This window comes from Apodemus sylvaticus, chromosome 17 (genome assembly GCF_947179515.1).
Source record: "Apodemus sylvaticus chromosome 17, mApoSyl1.1, whole genome shotgun sequence".
NCBI lineage: Eukaryota > Metazoa > Chordata > Mammalia > Rodentia > Muridae > Apodemus > Apodemus sylvaticus.
Genome location: NC_067488.1, coordinates 11,400,629 through 11,423,280, shown reverse-complemented (window position 1 = coordinate 11,423,280; position 22,652 = coordinate 11,400,629). Strand labels below are relative to the sequence as shown.

General features: G+C 35.9%; 1 protein-coding gene across 1 annotated transcript in view; it reads right to left on the bottom strand.

The window, feature by feature from the left end:
• Emc2 (ER membrane protein complex subunit 2) overlaps nt 1-22,652 on the bottom strand; it is a 40,582-nt gene that overhangs the window by 7,984 nt on the left and 9,946 nt on the right. Inside the window, exons 2-9 of the mRNA XM_052161175.1 lie at nt 19,003-19,116; nt 17,682-17,746; nt 17,052-17,137; nt 14,050-14,107; nt 5,382-5,467; nt 5,184-5,243; nt 2,252-2,333; nt 1,294-1,404 (exon numbers count right to left, since the gene is read on the bottom strand). Coding sequence (XP_052017135.1) covers nt 1,294-1,404; nt 2,252-2,333; nt 5,184-5,243; nt 5,382-5,467; nt 14,050-14,107; nt 17,052-17,137; nt 17,682-17,746; nt 19,003-19,116 — 662 coding nt within the window. The remainder of the gene's footprint in view (nt 1-1,293; nt 1,405-2,251; nt 2,334-5,183; nt 5,244-5,381; nt 5,468-14,049; nt 14,108-17,051; nt 17,138-17,681; nt 17,747-19,002; nt 19,117-22,652) is intronic.

Genomic DNA, 22,652 nt, shown 5'->3' with positions numbered 1-22,652 from the left:
GAGGCTAAAAAACTGAATAGTCAACTTCTAAGGCTGGGATCCCAGCATTGCGGTCTGCTTTGAGGAAATTAATTATATTTGTATCTCAGTTGCACCACTTGTAAAATTCAGGTAGCAACTGGAGAATTTATTCAAATGGATAGTGTGAATAACTGCTGATTTAAAATGAAAACTAGGACTCAGAGCAATGCCCAACACACCGGTACTCTGTCTAAGCAAGCAGTGGTTAGCGACCACAGTCATGGAGTTTTTAAGATGGCTGTTTGATTTATTAGATACTGCTAATAACGAACAGTACATCTCCAAGCCACTGGAACTCTTTTTAGCAGAATCAAAGAAAACTTCCTTCGCATTTTTGGAGGCATATTTTAATCTTATTTCTTTCCTGAAAATCATCTCATTTGTTTCTGACTATTGCTGTATTTTCAAGCAATTCTCTTTTGTTGGCTTCAACAAGAAGACATCCATCAAACAGTCCATGAAAAAATTAAAGACCAGTAAAATATTGTCAACACTAATTAGACTAAGTATATTTGTAAAATGTGTATATGAATTTGAGAGAGGTAGGGGGACATAGCAAAAGGCAGAAGGAAGTTGAAAGTGAATTTTATCAGAACATTACATCCATGTTTGAAATCCTCAAATGATAAATATTCAAAAATAAACAAGAAAAAAAAAGGTAACTACAATCTCAAAGAACTAAGGGATCCATTAAAGTTTATTTCCCTAGCCTTTCTGATTGCAAACAGGTGCTCATTTTAGCAATATTCTAAAGCTCTACAAATTGTCCTGCTTCCCAGAGCTCTTGTTAATTGGTTTTTCTAAGCTCTTTGTGAGGCATGCATAAATGATAGCTATTTAATCTCACAAACAATTTCCAAACTGCTTTTCTACACTTTTTAAAATGTTTAAAATTTGATATACTAGAGACTTTATTTTTAATACTTTTTATTGACATAGCTTAAAATGCATTTTATATTTATTTCCTAGTTAGGAAATAAGTACAATAAAAATAGGCACAAATCCAAGAACATCAAAACAAATGGACAATATAAAATTAAGCTTTAGTATTTAATACTGTTTAATTCTGAAATGTCAAATACATCTCAACTGAAATGTCAAACAGCAAGAATGTACTAAAATTCACAATTACAGCATTTTTTACCATCTTGTCATAATTAACTATGCTCATCAATAAATACAAAAGCAAGCAGAGAGAGATTGGAAGTACAGTTAAATGCATTTTAAATGACAGACTCTATAAAGTGACGTTGAACACGCACATCAACTCACCATATAAAGCCCAAACAGAGCTCTCATGTTTCTGTTGTTGAGTTTCAGTGCCTGTGCAAAATACTTTCTTGAAAGCTCGAGGTTTTCAAGTCCACCTTGGGTGTATTTGACCTGTTAAAAGTTGCAGATTGCTGAAACCTGTTTATTTTACTACTTTGAAATGTAGTATGTTCCATCATACATAGGCATTATGTAATGGGAACAGATATTCTCTAAACAAATGCAGCATGCTAAAAGAATGCACATTAAGGTAGTTAATCTAAAATGTAAAACACACCCTCGTTCTTGCTCAACTATTCTCTCCTATGAACATTAAGATTTCTGAGTAGCTGTTATAACCAAAATGTTGTCGCACTAAAAAGCAGAGCACAATTTTCGTATCAATAGCCTTGCTGTTACACAAAACTGTATTTTCTATTATATGTATTATAAATCTAGACCTTGACAGAAATTCCTGATTGTCCATGTGTACTTTAGAAATGAGAGCAAGAGTCTTTTTATATACTTTCATAATGGCATATTTGTAACCTTATGGCATTCAGTTATACTGTGATTCTTAACAGTGTGCAAAATAAACACATATTTCCAACATGTCAACATTCTAGCTATTTTAAATACTTTTTAAATATGTATTTAAAAACCATCATCTTCATAAATGTCTCATACAATTAAATATTGACAACTATGATGTAGCTGATTCATAATTAGGAAAGAAGCATACACACACACACACACACAAACACAGAAACTCACAAATACTATAATAAATTACAACAAATGTCAGTTTATCTAAACTATTAATTGAAAAGTACTTCACTTCAGTATTTACATGGTTAGCTTGTATTTCCTCAGCACTCACTAGACAGGCTTGCCTAACGTGAGGAAAGCAGACTTAGCAACAGACAACAGAGAAGAGCAGCAAAATCTGAAGCACCAGTGTTGCTGCTGCAATACTTACTTCTGCATACTGCTGACAGTATAAGTGGTTATGTGGATTTGTCATCATCAGCTCCTCTAAGCAAAAGGCTGCTTTGGCATAACTGCAAAATATTAATGGGATATATTGATTTTAAGTCATAAGTTTTCAAAAACACACCTTAAAATAAATTTAAAACTTTAGTGGCATTAGATATTTTATTTCTAAAAGTATTTAAACAGATTTAAGGCATTTGTTGATTCCAAATATTAATAACATCAAAACCATTATTGAATTAAATAAACAAATCTAGGTCTACATCCCAAAGTAATCTACGAATACTCAGTGGATATTCCTTTACTAAATGTGTGTTATTAATGAGGCATCTACACATTAGTGATGCAGGTTTCTATCCTGAGAGCTCTACATTTCTATAAATTCAGTGATCATTCAATATTAATGTTTAAATAGAGTAGCAGAACAAAATACTGTATTTAATGAAATAGTTTCGAATTGCTACATAGCCTTCATAGACATCTGTATCAATATGTTCTTTTGTAAAGATTTCTCATAAGGTTTATTTTCAGATATCAAATCAAAATAAGGTTCTGTTTCTAAAACTATTGGTTATAGATGAAGTTAGTGCCCTCCACTATTATTAAATCAAGTGGTGATAAAAACCTATATAGATCTTCCAGAATGATTTTGGTAAAGTAGCTTTTAGAACATGTGATTATAATCCACCTTAATTTTTTCTATGCTTAAGAGCTATGTATTCATCCTCATTATTTACAGATAAACCTAAAGAATACTTAGACATTGCAAGATTTATTCCCAGTAAGGTGGTGACTCTCCTCAATAGAACAAGGCTAAGTAAGGTTATTTTTAGTATTTGTTATCAATATGTGAATATTAACACTTGTTATCTTTTCTGAAATATATACAATCTAAATCCACACCTACCGACAGAGTTACATGTACATGCTAAAAAGTACTCATTCATCTGCACTATTCAAAATATTTAAATGTATTAACCTATTTTATCTTACCAAAACCCTAAAAAGTAGAAATTAATATTATAATTTCCTAACAGAGAACAGAGGCACAGAGAAGTCAACAGTAGCCCAAACTGTCCCGCTGCAGAGAGCCGTTACATAACCACTACCTGTCTTGCCTTCATAGCTCCACACACTAGGAAAAAACTATGTTGATTTAGTACCCAAATTGTCAGTGGGTACAACAGAAAAACCCACAAAGACATCAAGAAACCAAATTCATCCCAGAAACTCCCAAAAATTATATTTTAGATTTTGGGAGGATCTTACACAAAGATTCCCATCCAGCTTCTGCAGCCTTTTAGCCCTTCTCATTTTATACCTAAAAGTTAGCATTTGTTATTGAAAAGATAGCCATTCAATAAGTAGCTGAACAAATGAATAAACACAAATCTGAAATAAAACCAGGAATGACATATTTAATATTTACTCAACTAGAAGATGAGGAGAAAGCAGTTCCTCTCCTCATAGCTAATAAAGTCTTCCTTTACCTACAATGCCACCATAGATCAGTTAAGAGATTCAAACAGTTTCAAGCGCACTCTGGGTCTGAGGAAGCATACAACAAGGTAAGGCAGGGAACACTGAAGGAGATGGGCAGAAGTAGAAGTGAAGTTTGTCATGTCTTTGTTTGATTGGAGTTTCTAAGTTTTATGCATTAGGTATTACTTTACCTTGAACAAAAAGATTTCCTTGATTATCCAACATTTTAAAATACTTTTGATCACAGAAAACTTTGAAAAGCACAAAGAAATTGTGATTGTCTTGTGTTTCCTAAAAAATAAAATCTAATATGTGGTCTTAGATGCCTGAGAGAATATACACACAAACGTGTGTATGTGTGTGTGTGTGTGTGTGTGTGTGTGTGTGTATGTGTGTGTGTGTTATTCTCATAATTCAGTAAAGAGATCCCTTACCATAAGAAATTATTCTGGCAGAATCTGACAGAAAGGAAGATTGGCTCTTGAATGTAAAATGTATTTCACTATATATCAGTTATGGCTTTTATTCTAGATAGTATTTTCACTAAAATCATGAATGTGATTTCCAGTCTTTTGTATAGACTTTGCAAGTATAGACTTTTGCAAAGGCAACATGCAAATACCTTCATTCTATTCTAATTCTGGTATCATCTGTGTGTAGTATGAGACCAAAGTTAACTATTAACACCAATAAGAAAATGTGCATGGGAATCTAATTCTATCCTTTCACAATGAAGGGAAGATCCAATGTGTTATAGACATCAGATTTAGAGCTAAGAGAGAAAAAGAAGTAAGCTGTCACACCCTACGTGGAAGCTGGCACTAATGCTAAGATATCTGCAAACCTCCACTAGGGCTCGCGCTAATCCTTTCACACTGGGATTTCCCCTTGTCACTACAGCAATAAAAAAGCTAACAAAACTTTAAATATCCAATAACCAAGTTCCTACAGCATTCAACATTCTTGATTACACTTCGTTTTTAACCCAGGCAACAGAACGCTTCTGCTCTGGAAGAGTTGGTTCTCTTAATACTGAGGCTAATGAATGCATACAATTGACTGAATTTTTAAACAGCAGGAAGCATAATACTCTTTGTGTATGAGAACAATTTGAACTCCAAAATTCACAATTTTGATTCCCCCAAAGTAATAGCTTAGGAAAAGGCCTTTCAGATTCCAAAGGATCCCATTTCTACTTGAAAGAAAACCTTATTTCTTGAACAAAAATAATTTACTTAAACCAAATGAACCAGTTAAAAGATATTCACATATTATATAACTTGCAATTTTAGTTTATGATTTTTCATTTATTTGCTCATTTAATTAGTTCTTCTACTAAAATGACAAGTGATTGACTTCTTTCCAGTCTTGTAGAAAAAAGTTTAATGAACTTTACAATTTCATTCTTAAAATTCTACGTGCTTTTAACAACTTACTCATGTTCATTGATATAAAGTTCTGCAAGTTCATGCCAGGCTTCTTGGTCTCCAACAAACCTGATACGGGAAAAAAAAAAAAAAGAGTATGTGTAAATGTTCTATAAATGAACACACTAGGAAATCAAATGCAAATTCCATTTTAATTAAAAAAGATTTATCAGAATAACAAAACACAATCCTCTTGTAAACACTCACTGTTCCAGATACTCATTCAGCTCTCGAATGGCCTCCACATTTTTCCCCTGGGCTTTTCGAATGGCAATCTTACGCTTTCTGGCAGCCTATAGGTTGACATTAATAAAGGATTAGGTCCTCACGATTTTTTGTAAGGAAAGTAATTTGACTGTGCAAATTATTATCTCAATGCCAATGAAATTCCATTGTAGAAGAACTGCTTTGGTGAGAGTTTATAAACATCCCATGGCATCCCACTGGGGAATTCAGACATTCCTCCAACAATCACACACGCTTTCCTTTTGATGCATGCAAAAACATATGCATCATTTCATCCAAATAAATAACCATCCAAAGTCCTATAATTACAAGCCAGCAGGGAATCTTAATCTCTACCCAACCTAATGTTCTTTACTCTGATTCATTCACAGGATCTGTATCTTGAGAGGCAGTGGAGATTAGGGGGAAAGAAAATTACTCAACTGACACTTGAATGTCATTCTACAAATCTGGCTTCTGACAACTTTTTCACAATTTTAAGAGAAAAACAAATTACTTATGAACCTTTAAAAAATAAAATAGGTGTTAATAAAAATGCTTTATTATAAAATTATTTAAAACTTACATTTTAAAGTCATAAAATGATATAGAAATTAATGTTATTAATTTATTAATTCATTAAATAACTTATTTATCAGGTACTGTGCCAGATAATAACATAATAAAAATAAAACAGGAAATAAATCATTCTTTATAGGAGATATCTCATGAGAAAGATGCATTTAGTACAATTTTATGCAGTAAGAGCAATGAGAGATATATCTAGGATGTAACTATGGCACAGTGGGAGGAGCAAAGGGAAAAGCAGCAATGAGGATTCCATATGTAGACAGCCACACTGAAATAGAAAAGGTGAAGGTAGGCAGGCACAGCACAGCACAGCACAGCCCGCCACGGAGCTCACGTAGGGCACTATACCCAGCAGAGACAGATAAGCACAAGTAGAAGAAAGTACCACCATGTGACTCCTAGTTCAAGACCACAGTGAGCTGCTAGGACCAGACAGCACTATGTATAAAGAATCACATGTGCACCAGCTCTAACTCTGTTACAGGGTACACAAAATAAAATATGACTTGGGCCAAGTGACCTTATATTATGAACATGAGTTATTGCTTTATGGAATACATTCTCTATAAGATGCACACAGGAAAGGGAAAATGGATGAAAGCCTCTTTAACAGTTGCGCATAGTGGAATGGAAGCTCATTGGTTTGGTTCTGAAAAAATGAGAATTAAAAGAGACTCACTATTAAGTCTATGAAAAATATAGTGAAGCCAACAGTACTTTACTAATGGCATATTTTAAAAATATATCTTGATTATTCAGCTCACGCTAAAATTCAACTACACAAAGTCACACAGTAGGTACATTCAATAGTTCATAATTTTTTTCTCAGTGGGGGACTGGGGAAACTTTATTATTCAAAACAAAACCATCAAAATAAATGTAAAATTTAGAAAATCTAAAAAAATTCACATGTTAAAGCTTTGAAAGTAAGTCAAGCTGCAAGGCCACTAGAAGAATATTTCCCAGTAGGAACCTTACCAATGTACTCAAAAGGGGGGTATAACCTGATTCACTCTTTCATTTCTGCCCCCAGCCTCCCGTCTGCAACCTCATCTTTGTTATTTATTTATTTTGAGGCAAGAGTCTCATTTTCCAGCTCAAGTTAGCACTGAATTCATCTTCCTGTCTCAGACTACCAAGTGCTAGCATTATAGGGCTGTATTACCAGACCCGGATAAGAAACTGATTTTAAGTTTCTTTCTTCAGTTGACTTCTGCAGACCTTCCTTGAGGAAACAACCCACAACCACACAGAGAACCAAAAGGAAGGTCTACAGAAGGCAGCATTAGCACTGAAACACACTAGTAGTCTAAAATGTTCATCTTATCAGAAATGAATAACCGTTTTCCCAATATTCTTAAATGTTTTATTTGGATAAATTTTGCCAGGAGTCAACTGAAGTCTTGAAATTTATTATATATCTTCTAAATGATTTCTATATCTGGATTAACATCTATATTATAAAAAAGGAATTTTCAAAACATACTCCTTTGCTGTAGAATCACAAAGGAAAAGCTATTCAAGCCTTAAAATCTTGCCATTAGCTTTAAATTTTAAGTAGAGACTATCATCTATGAAGTCCTCAGTCAGCTGCCATCTGTGTTTCCCACACAGAGGAAAGGGAACTGAAGCTCACGTGTCAGCGAGCTCATTCCCACTCAGCAGTGCTGCACACAGCGAGCATGCAGATACACAGGGAAGGCAGAAAGCAGCTGTCTCACAGATTTTACAGCTGCAGAGAACCTGAAAATGAGCAGGGATAATTAAATGTCTTCACTTTGTATAAGCAAAGCCAGTCTCAACTTACAGAGCAGAGCCCAGGGCTCCTGTACACTCTCACTCGGTTTGCAGCAGCGTCTCCTTCTGGGCACACTTACTTCTCAGCTGTCCAATTACAATTCACACACACTAACTCAGGCCACACCTCTTCAGAGAGCCGCAAGGATAGTGTAGGTTTTGAATGATTACCAAGCACAAAACAAAGTTTAAAACAGGTTTCTCTTGGATTTTGGATTTTATTCAGAACACATAAAAATGTATTTAAAAAAAATGGACGAGGACTCCTGGGCATATACCCAGAGGATTCCCCAGCATGTAATAAGGATACATGCTTCACTACGTTCATAGCAGACCTATTTATAATAGCCAGAAGCTGGAAAGAACCCAGGTGTCCCTCAACAGAAGAATGGATGCAAAAAATGTGGTATATCTACACAATGGAGTACTATTCAGCCATTAGAAACAATGAATTCATGAAATTCTTAGGCAAATGGATGGAGCTGGAGAACATCATACTAAGTGAGGTAACCCAGTCTCAAAAGATGAATCATGGTATGCACTCACTGATATGTGGATATTAACCTAGAAAACTGGAATACCCAAAACATAATCCACACATCAAATGAGGTACAAGAAGAATGGAGGAGTGGCCCCTGGTTCTGAAAAAACTCAGTGTAGCAGTATAAGACAAAACCAGAACAGGGAAGTGGGAAGGGGCGGGTGGGAGGACAGGGGGAGGGAAGAGGGCTTATGGGACTTTCAGGGAGTGGGGGGCCAGAAAAGGGGAAATCATTTGAAATGTAAATAAAAAATATATCGAATAAAAAAATGTAAAGAAATGGGGGAGAGGGAGTTATTTTTCCTATCATGACTTCACTCGTATAAAAACCACTAGAAATTATATAGACTCAGGAAGTAGAAAGGTATAAAATAAAAGCAAGTGGCTTGCCTTCCTGTACACTCTATAGTGCCAATTACAGCGTAGTTGAGTGACAGTCACAGATCGGAATCTTTGTAGGGAGGACAAAGTGGGATCCCAGATCCCTTCATCACTGTGTCTCTTTTCATTATGATCATGCACTGCTCTGAACTCCAACCACCACTCCAGAATCTGTGCCTTACTAACTGCATGAGGTAGGCGAGGTCTCCTAACTTTCTTATTATGATTTGGTCCCTTTATAAATTGTTGTAACATCTGACAAAAATCATATGATGATGGTAATAATTATCAGAAGACAGGTAAATGCTCAGCTCTGTGAGGACTCATAGCAAATATTCAAAACCACTACATTTCACCCTCAGTCTCAACTCTATCCGCCTCCCGCCATCTGTAGGCACTTACCACACCTTTGTTTGGTAGAAAGTTATGATGTCACTCTAAGGTGGTGGTAGGGAAGAACATAGAACATAAGCTATTCTTCTAAATACATATGCACTACTTACAACCGAATTAACAAAACCAGAACATACTAAATAAGTAATATCACCTTTCAATCAATTCTAGCACCTAAATTTTTGTCCTCATAAAAAGTAGAATTTCAGGAGCTGAAAAGATGGCTCAGTACTTAAGTGTAATTGTTGCTTTTCAAGATGACTTGAGTTCAGTTCCCAACATGCATGCGCATACACACACACACATACATACACACACACACACACACCTTTAAGAATTTTAGCCTGTACTAACTGCAATAATGTATCCCTCAATCAATATTCTGAATTAACAATTGGGATACTTTATTAAATACAATAATAGTTCTGAAGAAACTATGTATAACAGTGGAAACGAATCTACTAAAAATACAACAGACCCCAAACAATTCATTCTAGTGCTAAAAAATGAATAAAATGGCCAATAATACATCCTGTATCTGATTCTCTTTTCTTCTTCTTCTTCATGAACAAAATAAATAAGGTTCAATACCTAGTTTCAGAGAATTGATTCTTCTAAGCTAAATCTGTTTCCTCATTAGGATTACTTGCATCCTCATTAAGTCACATAGAATATTCTCATAGAAGTTCTCAAACAATAAAGGGGAAGTGAACACAGGAAAGTCAGCCTAGGAGATAAATAGGTGTGAACAGAACTGTTCCTTTGAGATTATTCCAATTCAGATAACGTGGAAGCTCTGTATAGGCACAACTTCACATGTGTATATCCCCTAACCTGGGAAGTTGACACAAAGACTGAAGGTCCAAGGTCACTCAGGGCCAAAAGTGATCTCCAGGATAGCCTATTTTACTGTGCTTATGAGTTTTATGTCAGCTCAGCATAAGCAAGTCATCGAAAAGGAGGGAGCCTCAATTGACAGAATGCCTCCGTAAGGTCTGGCTGTAGGTAAGCCTATAAGGGCAGTTTCTTAATTAGTGATTAATGGGGAGCCCCTGAGGATGGGGCCAATCCTGGCATGGTGGTCCTGGGTTCTGTAAGAAAGATGGCTGAAGGAGTCATGAGGATCAAGACAGTGAGCAGCACTCCTTCATGGCCTCTGCATCAGCTTCTGACTTCAGGTTCTTACCTTATGTGAGTCCTATCCTCACTCCCTTCAATGAGGACAGTAATATAGAAGTACAAATCAAATAAACTCTTGTGTCCCCAAGTTACTTTTGATCATGGTGTTTCATTACAGCAATAATAACCCTATCTAGGACAGGAGAACCTGTCTAAAACAAACAAACAAACAAACAAACAACACAGACACACACACACACGCATACACACACACACATATACATACACACATTGCTTTAAATTTTAAGATCATGAATAAATCTTCATCAAATTAATTACATATCTTCTAAAAACTTATACATGATTGGGCTAAGCAGTAGTAAGTTTTGTTGACGACATGACACATCTTTTAAAAATAGATTGCTTGCAGAGAAATAACCTCTAGAAATGGATTAAAGGATTACCATATTCCACCCAGTAAAACACAATTTACAACTCCCCGAACTCTAGATTTCAAAGGCACAAAAGCAATAGATCCAATATAAAACTTAAAGTACTTGATCAATGACAAACACGTATGTACACGTGCATGCAGAGACACATTCATGTATGCATCGTGTCTGTGCTTTAAAACTATAACAACAACAACAAACCCCCAAAACCATTTCTAAAAGCAAACTAGAGTAAATCAAGCTAAAGGGAGGAGGACTTGAGCTCAGGGACATGATGTACTTTTTTTCTCATGTATCATTTTTATCTGGCTATAGTTTGTTATATGAGTATCTAACACTTAAAAAAATAAAAATTAGGTACTATTCCTTTTTACCACCACTTCTCAAAAGTCTGAAACTTAATTGTAATCATATTCTTCCCTTCCCTAAGGATATTTAATAATGTGAAACCTTATACCATCTACTTAGGATTTAATATCTTTCTCCAACTCACTGTCTTTGTTTCACTTAAGCCACATTCATTCTTTACAGCCTCTGAGGGTCAGAACTCATATAGGACATGACAAAAGAATCAAATTGAATCAATCCATTTCAAGGTTCAAAGGATGGTTGTCATGCAATGAAGCCTCTTGAGAGGCAGAGACAAGGCAACACTGTATCTAATGCACCCTCTGTCTGGCGCCAAGTGCAAACACTCCATGTTTTTGAAGGAACAATGAATGTGTGTGAATGAGGTGAGTCTAACACTGGATGTGCAGTTCCATTTCTTCATTGAACATAGAAGCACAAGACAAAAGGGTCAGGAAAGGATTAGACAATGCAGGGCTTTCACCTTTGAGGTTATGTCTCAAAATTTGCTTTATAAAAAGACATAGTGATGCCTTCAACACAGCAACTCAACTGCTTAATACTAAAGTGAAGTCTTCTAGTAGATATGATATTTTTAAATCTTGAAAGGCTTCATGTCCGCCCCATCAATGCCTAGTATACTGATTCCTAAGAGTAAAAGAACAGAGCTGGGTTTTATTGCTATGTCATGAGAAATACTCAAGAGATAGCTGGGAAAGAGAGGAGGAGCTTGGAAAGCTCCTACTCGAGGGACCTGAATGCAGTCACCTTGTTTACCACGTCTAACTAATGGGATCTGCTTACTGTCACCTCACCCATACTCTGAAGGAAATAAGGTGGATTTCTCTTTTAGCAAATCTTAAAAACCACAAAAAAATCCATAAAACATGAAAAGCAAGACAAAGTCATATTAAATTATAAACTCCCAACTCTTTCTCACATGTGGTGTTGGAGATGAAAACCAGGACTTGACAGGTATTTTATCATTAAGCTACATCCTCAGTCTTCGCCTTTAAGTGAAGTAACTTATTAAAAATATCCCCACTTAAACTAAATCAGAAGTAATATGTTTTATTCCACAAAAATAAATTATTTACCAGTTATATTAACTTATATGTGAAAAGCATAGGAAACTCAGAAACTTGATTTTACTATTTTTTTCAATATATGGCTAAATGGCAAAGGAAGCCAGTAAACTCATATATATGTGTGTGTGTGTGTGTGTGTATATATATATATATATATATATATATATATATGCATACAATTTAATATATAATCTTAAACCTATAATTTATGCTATGTTATGTGCATGGGTGTTCTGTCTGCATGTATGAATGTCTGTGTGTTATGTGTATGTTTGGTGCCTGCAGAAGCCAGAAGAGGATATCAGATCCCCTAGAGCTGGAATTACAAACTCTTATGAGCTAGGTATTGAACCTGGGTTCTCTGGAAAAGCAGCCAGTGCTCTTAACTGTAAGATTCTAGTCCTAAGATACTTTTTAAAATTAACTTTTTCTAACACAGATGTCAAGCTATTAAGATAGTTAGGATCAGAAAATTATTTAAAAACAAATTTTACTCTCTTTAGAGTAATAGTATCTAGACAAAGTAATGGTTGTTATTCTTGTTTTGTTCTTTTGTGGGATTGTCATGATCTGAACTTTTACCTCCACTTTCTAGATTTTGAGAACAATTATGGAGTAATGAAATCTTTCCATTCCAATACCTACAATAACAATAAACAACAAATATAAAACAAAGCAAAACTCCACATAAGTTTCTACAGGAAATTTCCCTGAGATAACACTAAATGTATGAATCTATCATATACATATTAACTGCAGTAACACTGTGTATCATTACCTAATGGCAAAGGAGAAAGCAGAAAGAAAGACTTTGATTAATGCCTCTACAATATGCTTTAGGAATACATTTATTTTAATTGTATAATTATTATATAATAATTATTTCCACTATCTTGTAAAATTATATATTATTAAATAGTTTCCAATGTTAACATCAACAATTCTATAAGTTTAATTGATACCATTGTTCATTTAAACACTTTTAGATCTAACATAAAATCTTTAAAAATATATCACATGAATTTTTTAAAGAGTAATTTGCCAAATAGGAGAAATACTTTCTTAATTTGCCTTATATGAACATAACTTTTTTTATAAAAAGAAAACCTGATGCTTATTTAAAAATTCCAGAAGTAAAGGCTAGAGAGATGTCTCAGCCCTTAACAGTACTGGTTACTCTTTCCAGAGAGTTTTTGTGGTTTTTCTAGCACCACAAGGAATCTGATATTCTCTTCTGGCCTCCACAGCCACTAAACACCAACTGTGTACAGATTTACATGTGAGCAAATCATTAGTACCCATTAAAATAAAGCTTTTTTAAAACATTTTTTATTCTAAAAATATTTTCTTGCTGTAGTCATATTTGTACATGGAAATATAGAAAGACATAAAGATGGTTATTAACTACAATTCCCCTGGAACTTTCTATTTAGTCAAAGACAGATAGACAAGCTATGATGTCATTATATTAAACATTACCACATTTAAAAAGACAACTGGGAAATTTTAAAACAAATAATTATTTACATTGATTTTTACATTCAAATAGTAAATAAAAAAACCAAAAATGAAATAGATGTACTAATGCCATATAACAATCACTGAGACGACTTCTTTCATTTTTAATTATGATAACCAAAAGGTATTTATACATACTAAATTGTATTTCATAAGCTTATAGAAACAGAGACTTGCTGGAGTTTTGTGTAAGCAAAGTTGCCCTCCTCAAGTTTTAACTAACTTATTTTTTAAATAAAACAAAAGTCAAATCTTACTAAAGAGCATCAAATGTCTTTAAAGTAAAAGTGGCTTACCTAATCTATATAAAAGAAAAAGGAACAGTCTGCTTCCATGAATAGCTGTTCAGTATTTCCTCAAATAATTCATTTTACCCTTAATATTAATCATTAAGTCACCTTCAAGGCAATGTACAAACTTACAGTGTTAGTTGGATCTTCTTGCAAAATTCGATCATACAGTTGTATAGCATCATCATATCTATTTAAAAAGAAAGATATATCACGAATGTCATAACATAGAAATATATTAAGTAGAGATTTAACTCATTCATAACTGATATGCAAGTCTCCCTATTTTTATTTAATGATAAAGTATATTTAACCTACATTTTTTTTTATTATTTTTTTTTTGTCTTTTTTTTTTATTTGATATAATTTATTTACATTTCAAATGATTTCCCCTTTTCTAGCCCCCCCCACTCCCCGAAAGTCCCGTAAGCCCCCTTCTCTTCCCCTGTCCTCCCTCCCACCCCTTCCCAGTTCCCCGTTCTGGTTTTGCCAAATACTGTTTCACTGAGTCTTTCCAGAACCAGGGACCACTCCTGCTTTCTTCTTGTATCTCATTTGATGTGTGGATTATGTTTTGGGTATTCCAGTTTTCTAGGTTAATAACCACTTATTAGTGAGTGCATACCATGATTCACCTTTTGAGTCTGGGTTACCTCACTTAGTATGATGTTCTCTAGCTCCATCCATTTGCCTAAGAATTTCATGAATTCATTGTTTCTAATGGCTGAATAGTACTCCATTGTGTAGATATACCACATTTTTTGCATCCACTCTTCTGTTGAGGGATACCTGGGTTCTTTCCAGCATCTGGCAATTATAAATAGGGCTGCTATGAACATAGTAGAGCATGTATCCTTATTACATGGTGGGGAATCCTCTGGGTATATGCCCAGGAGTGGTATAGCAGGATCTTCTGGAAGTGAGGTGCCCAGTTTTCGGAGGAACCGCCAGACTGCTTTCCAGAGTGGTTGTACCAATTTGCAACCCCACCAGCAGTGGAGGAGTGTTCCTCTTTCTCCGCACCCTCTCCAACACCTGCTGTCTCCTGAATTTTTAATCTTAGCCATTCTGACTGGTGTAAGATGAAATCTTAGGGTTGTTTTGATTTGCATTTCCCTAATGACTAATGAAGTGGAGCATTTTTTAAGATGCTTCTCCGCCATCCGAAGTTCTTCAGGTGAGAATTCTTTGTTTAACTCTGTACCCCATTTTTTAATAGGGTTGTTCGTTTTTCTGGAGTCTAACTTCTTGAGTTCTTTATATATATTGGATATTAGCCCTCTATCTGATGTAGGATTGGTGAAGATCTTTTCCCAATTTGTTGGTTGCCGATCTGTCCTCTTGATGGTGTCCTTTGCCTTACAGAAACTCTGTAACCTTATGAGGTCCCATTTGTCAATTCTTGCTCTTAGAGCATACGCTATTGGTGTTCTTTAACCTACATTTTAAGAAAACAAAACTCACAGAGTACAGAAAAACTTTCCACAAAAAAAAAAACAAAAACAAAAACATTAATTCCATGTACATACAATGGTAAAAAGGCTAAAGGCTAAAAGATAGCTTTTTTTTTTTTTTTTTTTTTTTTTTTTTTTTTTTTTGCAGTTTTGAGACTGTGGCATTAAAGTCACAAACTACAATAGAGAACACAGAAACACAATGCATGAGAAAAACTGTAGAAAAAAGGCCATCAGCTACATCTTGGAAATAAAGAGGAAAGATTTAAAATAACAGCAGGTTTCAGTGCTACTGACACACTGGAATCAGCAGACTGAATGCCCATGAGTGCCGTGGACACACATATTCAAGGCTCAATGGGGAAAGTTGACAAGATGCAAAACAGATGAGAGTTATAGTCAAATGGACCAACACTCATTTCTCTGTTTCTAAGGAGCAGGAAAACCCTAGGATAGGTGCTTTAAAATGCCAAACAGCAAGAAAGTATTCGGAACAGGTAGCACTGGTTGGCATTTCTCAGTGTGTATTACAGTGATGACACTGCCTACAGATACAGGCAGGAAAATATAAAGGCAATCCTGGTCTCTGCTCTGACCCCATGGCATTTCTCTAAAGAATATGTATTTAGATTGCTCGGATTCAGTTTGCTATCCATGATAATACCAAAATATACTATTTCTTACTTTTGTCTCTTTTGTTTCCTTAGATTGAAAAGAACTCAGCAAAAAAGACAGAAAGCCAAGTCCTTTTTATCTGTTCCCTTCACTTCTATAGTGTTATTGATAGTCTATTTTCTATTTCATCATTGTTTTACCTGCCCTCTATGTCCTGCTATCATTCATAGCAATAGTATAAGATACTCAAAAACTTTTTTCACTAGACTATAATAAATAGAATGTTTTACAGGTAAATAGAAGGATTGTCATTTTTCTAAAATAACCTAAAATGCTTTCTTCCTATTTTCAGTAGACACCCATGTACTGGGTGTATTAGTGGTACACAACCTTTAATTGCCTGTTATTTCTAGCTTCAATCCTAACCCAAAACTCCAACTCACCTTACACTGAAGCTACAATGAACTCTTAATTCTCCTGGACTTCTCTACAGACGCGCCTCTAATGTTTCAACACGGGTACACATGGGTCCCCACCTATGTTTCGATTGAAACAAACTATCTCTTCTCGAGATCTCTAGGCTAAATGTATTTTTTCAAAACAGATTTCTTTTTCTAAAAGGTTAAACATGTGTGGTCTAAAAGATGATCATGCATTCCATGTCTATGAATGACATTGCATTGAGAGTCTATGCATGAGTATGTTTATGTTTCCCTCAAAGCCTAAGAAGTGAATAATACTCTTATTTTAGAGGAATAAAAGACAATATTGATTGTTGAGAAGACAATATTGATTTGTCAAGTCAAAAACTAGAAAGTGCTAGAACTGATATCTAAACTCAGTTCTTCTAATAAGGCATGACCTAATTTCACTAGCTAGAAGTGGCAAATGAATTATACTTCATGCCAAATGCTGCTTCCTACAAGTATGGGTGGGATTTGTACTGAGAAGCACTCTGATGTCAAACAGAGCTCAGAGCGCAAAGCTCTTCTGCATCAAGGATGCACTATGAACACATCTTGCGCATCTGCAGATGGGATTAAATTGTTCACTAGAGATGTTTACCTTTCCATAGCTTCAAATCGCATGCCTGTTAACCGCTTAACTCTGTGACTACCAGGGAACTGTCTTCTTAACTCCTGAAGACAAAACTGAAAACATAATGGGTTAAACAAAATAATGACTTGAACAAGTATAATTACATCTTATACATAATCCATTTAAAATGGTCTAATGAGGCAGGCAGTGGTGGCGCATGCCTTTAATCCTAGCACTTGGGAGATAGAGGCAGGCGGATTTCTGAGGTCGAGGCCAGCCTGGTCTACAGAATGAGTTCCAGGACAGCCAGGGCTACACAGAGAAACCCTGTCTCGAAAAATCAAAAAAAAAAAAAAAAAAAATTGGTCTAATGAATTTCTACTGTGTCCCACACTATGTAATTTCATTTACTGTTTTATTGGTATGGGTATTTTATTCATTTTCTTTGTGTTCATGATGCTAGAGAGTGAACCCAGAACCTTCTACAAGCTAACCAAGCATCCTACCACTGAGTTACAACCCTAGCCTTGTACTTAAAGAAGTATTCAAAACTTGCTACAGAAAACACTCAGTACATGCCTCATAATAATCCTTGACTACTAATTTATAACTCATAAAACAAATACAGAGTAAAATACAGTTAGTTTCAATACTTACCAATGCCAAGTCATCCCGACCATAGTCTAGGGCTGCTATCATCACCTGCTCATATATGATCCAAACTAGATATGAGATGGGGAAAAATGGAATTAATATAGAAATTTCCCAAACAGAAATTAATAAATTCCTCTACTTTTAAATATTTTAAGGATATTATTTATTGCTGAAAATTAGTAATTATATCTTTTTGGAAATAAAATATTTTTAGAATTTATTTTTTAACTATTTTATCTATTTTTAGAATTATTTTATTTTATTTATTATTTACTTTATTTTAAAATTATTTTTAAAAATAATTCTTAAGTTTAGACTTAAGAATACATTGTAATGCATATTCAACAACATAAAATCTTCTGAAATAAGAATATTCAATACATACTAAATTCTAAAATTCTCTATGAAATACATTTTAACTAGATTAGAATACCATTCTGAAATATACATTGGCCAAACTTTTCCCAGCTTTGTGAGCCTTTCAAACAGAAGTGCTTGTTTCATGGCTTTACTACTGCGGTGGTTTGAGTAAGATTATCCTCCACTGTCTTGAAGACTTGGCCCCCAGTTGTCTGGGGAGGTCTGAGAGAAGGGGTGGCTTTGATAGAGAAGCCCATCTCTGGGGCAGGATTTGAGATTTCAAAGCCTCTGCTTCATGATAATTGACCAAGAAGTCAGTCTTCAGCTTCCTGCTCCTGCCACCATTATGGGTTTTAGCCTCGAACCATAAATCCAAATAAACTGTTGTAGCTAGAGTTTCTCTTGATGTGATAAAGACCACGGCTAAAAGCAATCTGGGGAAGAAGGGTTTATATCCTCTTACAGTTTTAAATTTATCATTCAAGAGAGTCAGAGGAGGAACCACGGCAGAGGCAATGGAGGAGTGAGGCTCACTGGTTTGCTCAGCCTGCCTTCTTTTATAACCCATGACCCAGAAGTAGCCCCGCCCACAGTGAATTTGGCCCTCCCATGCACATCATCATCAGTCAAGAAAATGCACAGGGCTTGCCCACAGGACAATCTGGGACGTTTTCTCAGTTGAGGTCCATCTTCCATAAACACTCTGGCTTGTTTCAAGCTGACTAAAACTAGTCAGCTCAGACTTTTCTTTCTATCAACTCTCAGTGTGTTGCTGTATCACAGCAATAGAAAAGTTAACAGATACAACTATCAAGAACTATAAATCTTCCTTAAAGTATCATTTATTATATCTCCTGTAACAAAGGAGTGGTATAACTAATAATCAAAATATTAATAAAGATACATTAAAATGAATAATCATAAACACAACATGCTGAGCCTACATAAATTACTGAAAACTTACTATCATCTCCAAGCTTAGAAGCATAGTCATTAATTAATTCTTCTCCAACTTCCATAATTTGTTCACTATTTCTTGAGTTTTCTTCTCGCCATTTTCTCATTTTATCTCGCATTTCTAAAAAAAATGTAATATTCAAGTTTTTTACACATACACATATATGAACATATAATGTATGTCAAAATACTGACAAAATGAAATCAACTATTTACATAAGGAAATGAACTCCAATGTGTAGGCAAATCTGTGACATCGCCACCATCTTTAAATGTAAAGAACATCGTGCCATGAGTTATCTACAAGGCCCTCTGTCACCGTGGGCAATTGTAGGTCTTAATTGTAGGGGTAAGGGGAAATATAGACTATTTTGTAGGGTTTGGTAAAAAGCCAGAGATCATTTCCTAAATAATAAAATAAAAGCATACAATTACATACAGATATCTCAAAATATTCAATGTATTCTTGCAACTTATTTACAGATATAAAATGTTTCAATAATTTTCAGAATAGTGAGCTATCAACAACAAAGGGATATTCAACTCATATTTCCTTAATACTAAACTGCCATGCACGGAAGTAAACAAGAAGACAATAACAAAGGAAATCTTTGATTGAACTTAGGATGCAACATGAATGTCAGTAAGATCAACTGCATTGTTAGCTGAATGGATAAGACAGGAGAACAACTTTGCAAATTACAATTCAACAGAAAATTCCTAACTAAAGAACTACTGTAATGGCTATTCCTGGTTGTCAACTTGACTATATCTGGAATGAACTACAATCAAGAAATGGAAGGCTCACCTATGATCCTAATCTGGAGGTTCAGAGATACAAGTTTCCACCTGGATCTTGACATTGAATCTTGAAGCATAGTGGCAATGAATTCCAGAAGATTAAGACAAGGAGATCTCCAAGTTCAAGGTGATCTGGGATTAAAGGTGCTGTGGCACACACCTTTAATCTGGGCCACACCCTCTTCTGGAGACCTACAGCCTTTAATCTGGGCCACAGCCTCTGCTGGAGATCTATATAAGGACACTGGAAGAAGGAAGATTCACCCACTCTTCCTTGCCTGCTTGCCTGGTGGAACTGAACAACTGCTAGATCCTTGGACTTCCATCCACAGCTGCTGCTGCCCATTGCTTGGGAGTTGGACTACAGGCTGTAAGTCATCAACAAATTCCCTAACTATATAAAAGAGAACCTTGACTAATACATCTACCTGGTCACAGAAGAACACACATGGTATGCACTCACTGATAAGTGGATATTAGCCAAAAGTTCAGAATACCCAAGATACAATTCACAGATCATATGAAGCTGAAGAAGAAGGAAGACCAAAGTGTGGATCCGAAGGGGGTAAGCAACAGTGCCAACAGCCCAGTACCCCTGGAGCTGCTGGGGACTGGACCACCAACCAAAGAGTACACATGATAGGAGCTATAGCTCTAGCTGCATATGTGGTAGATGATGGCCTTGTTGGACATCAGTGGGAGGAGCAGCCCTTGGGCCCAAGGGTGTTTGATGCCCCAGTGTAGGGTCACCAAACCCAGACACTATTGAGGATGCCAAGAAGTCCTTGCTGACAGGAGCCTGCTATAGCTGTGTCCTGAGAGGCTCTGCCAGAGCCTGACAAATACAGAGGGAGATGCTCAAAGCCAGCCATTGGATTGAGTGCGGCTTCCCTTCCCGATGGAGGAATTAGAGAAGGGACTGAAGGAGCTGGGAGGGAGGGGGGCTGTTGCTCCGAAGGGGGTAAGCAACAGTGCCAACAGCCCAGTACCCCTGGAGCTGCTGGGGACTGGACCACCAACCAAAGAATACACATGATAGGAGCCATAGCTCTAGCTGCATATGTGGTAGACGATGGCCTTGTTGGACATCAGTGGGAGGAGCAGCCCTTGGGCCCAAGGGTGTTTGATGCCCCAGTGTAGGGTAACACCAGGGAAGGAAGATGGGAGTGGGTGGGGGAGAACCCTCCCCTCATAGAGGCAGGGGAGGGAGCATGGGATAGGGGGTTTTCCCGAGGGGAGACTCAGAATGGGGATAATATTTGAAATGCAAATAAAGAAAATATCCAATAAATGGAAAAAATACTATAGTTTAAGTGCCTCTCATGTGGAAGTTCACAGATTGGAAATCTGATTCTGAATACAACCAGATTGTGGCAGAACCCTTTGGGTGTTATCAGATCCTATGGCTTCTCTTCTACTGAATGGATCAATATCCTTATCCTAGGAGTGAGCTGAGAGGAGTATTATTTATCTCAGGTGGTTATTTAGGACAGAAGAAAGTTCTTGGGTTTTTTGTTTGTTTGTTTGTTTTAAGAAAAATGAATTAAACCCCTTATGTCTTCTGTACACAGCTTTTGTCTTTTCCCAGGAGTTGGAAACCAGAATGCCTTCTCTAGAACCACTGACCAAAAATGGGTAAGTAAATAAATAAATAATAAAATAAAATAAAATAAAAATCCCATTCTGGGCACCTCACTTCCAGAAGATCCTGCTATACCACTCCTGGGCATATACCCAGAAGACTCCCCACCATGTAATAAGGATACATGTTCTACTATGTTCATAGCAGCCCTATTTATAATTGCCAGATGCTGGAAAGAACCCAGGTATCCCTCAACAGAAGAGTGGATGCGAAAAATGTGGTATATCTATACAATGGAGTACTATTCAGCCATTAGAAACAATGAATTCATGAAATTCTTAGGCAAATGGATGGAGCTAGAGAATATCATACTAAGTGAGGTAACCCAGACTCAAAAGGTGAATCATGGTATGCATTCACTATTAAGTGGATATTAACCTAGAAAACTGGAATACCCAAAACATAATCCACACATCAAATGAGGTACAAGAAGAAAGGAGGAGTGGCCCCTGGTTCTGGAAAGACTCAGTGAAACAGTACTCAGCAAAACCAGAACGGGGAAGTGGGAAGGGGTGGGTGGGAGGACAGGGGAAGAGAAGGGGGCTTACGGGACTTTTGGGGAGGGGGGGGGCTAGAAAAGGGGAAGTCATTTGAAATGTAAATAAATTATATCGAGTAAAAAAAAGAAAAAAAAAAGAAAAAAAAAATCCCATTCTGGAGAACTAAGATCTGAATATAATAAAAAACAAAATTAAGTATTTTAAAAGCATGTTTAATCTGGTTCCTTTTACACAATATTACAGGCTAAATGTCTACGATTTTCCAAATTAATTAAAAACTTAACTAAAATTCCCAAGACCTTAAGCGGCAACAGGCCTATGGAAGGCAATAAGTGTTCCCACAAGACGAAAAAGGCTCTGTCTTCTCTGCTTTCTGCCATTAGTTTTCTATTCCTCGATAGACACTGGATCTGCCAGGACCTGCCTCTCCACTTCCTATCTTCAGGAACCACATGGAAACAATGTATGGTTTAAGACATCCACTGTGGTGTTTTTGTTGTATTGGCCTGAGCTAAGACAGATTGTTAAGGTACAATTAAGTATCTACCTGAGAACATACATCTTTCTTATTTTTATCTGCACACACAGATCAAGAGTAAAAATGCAATACTCAAACATCTGCTCTTCAAATCTCAACACTGACACTTTCTACCTGGACATTCACTTGGCATTTCAATATTCTCATCTACCAAGTAAAGATAAAAAATAATGCTC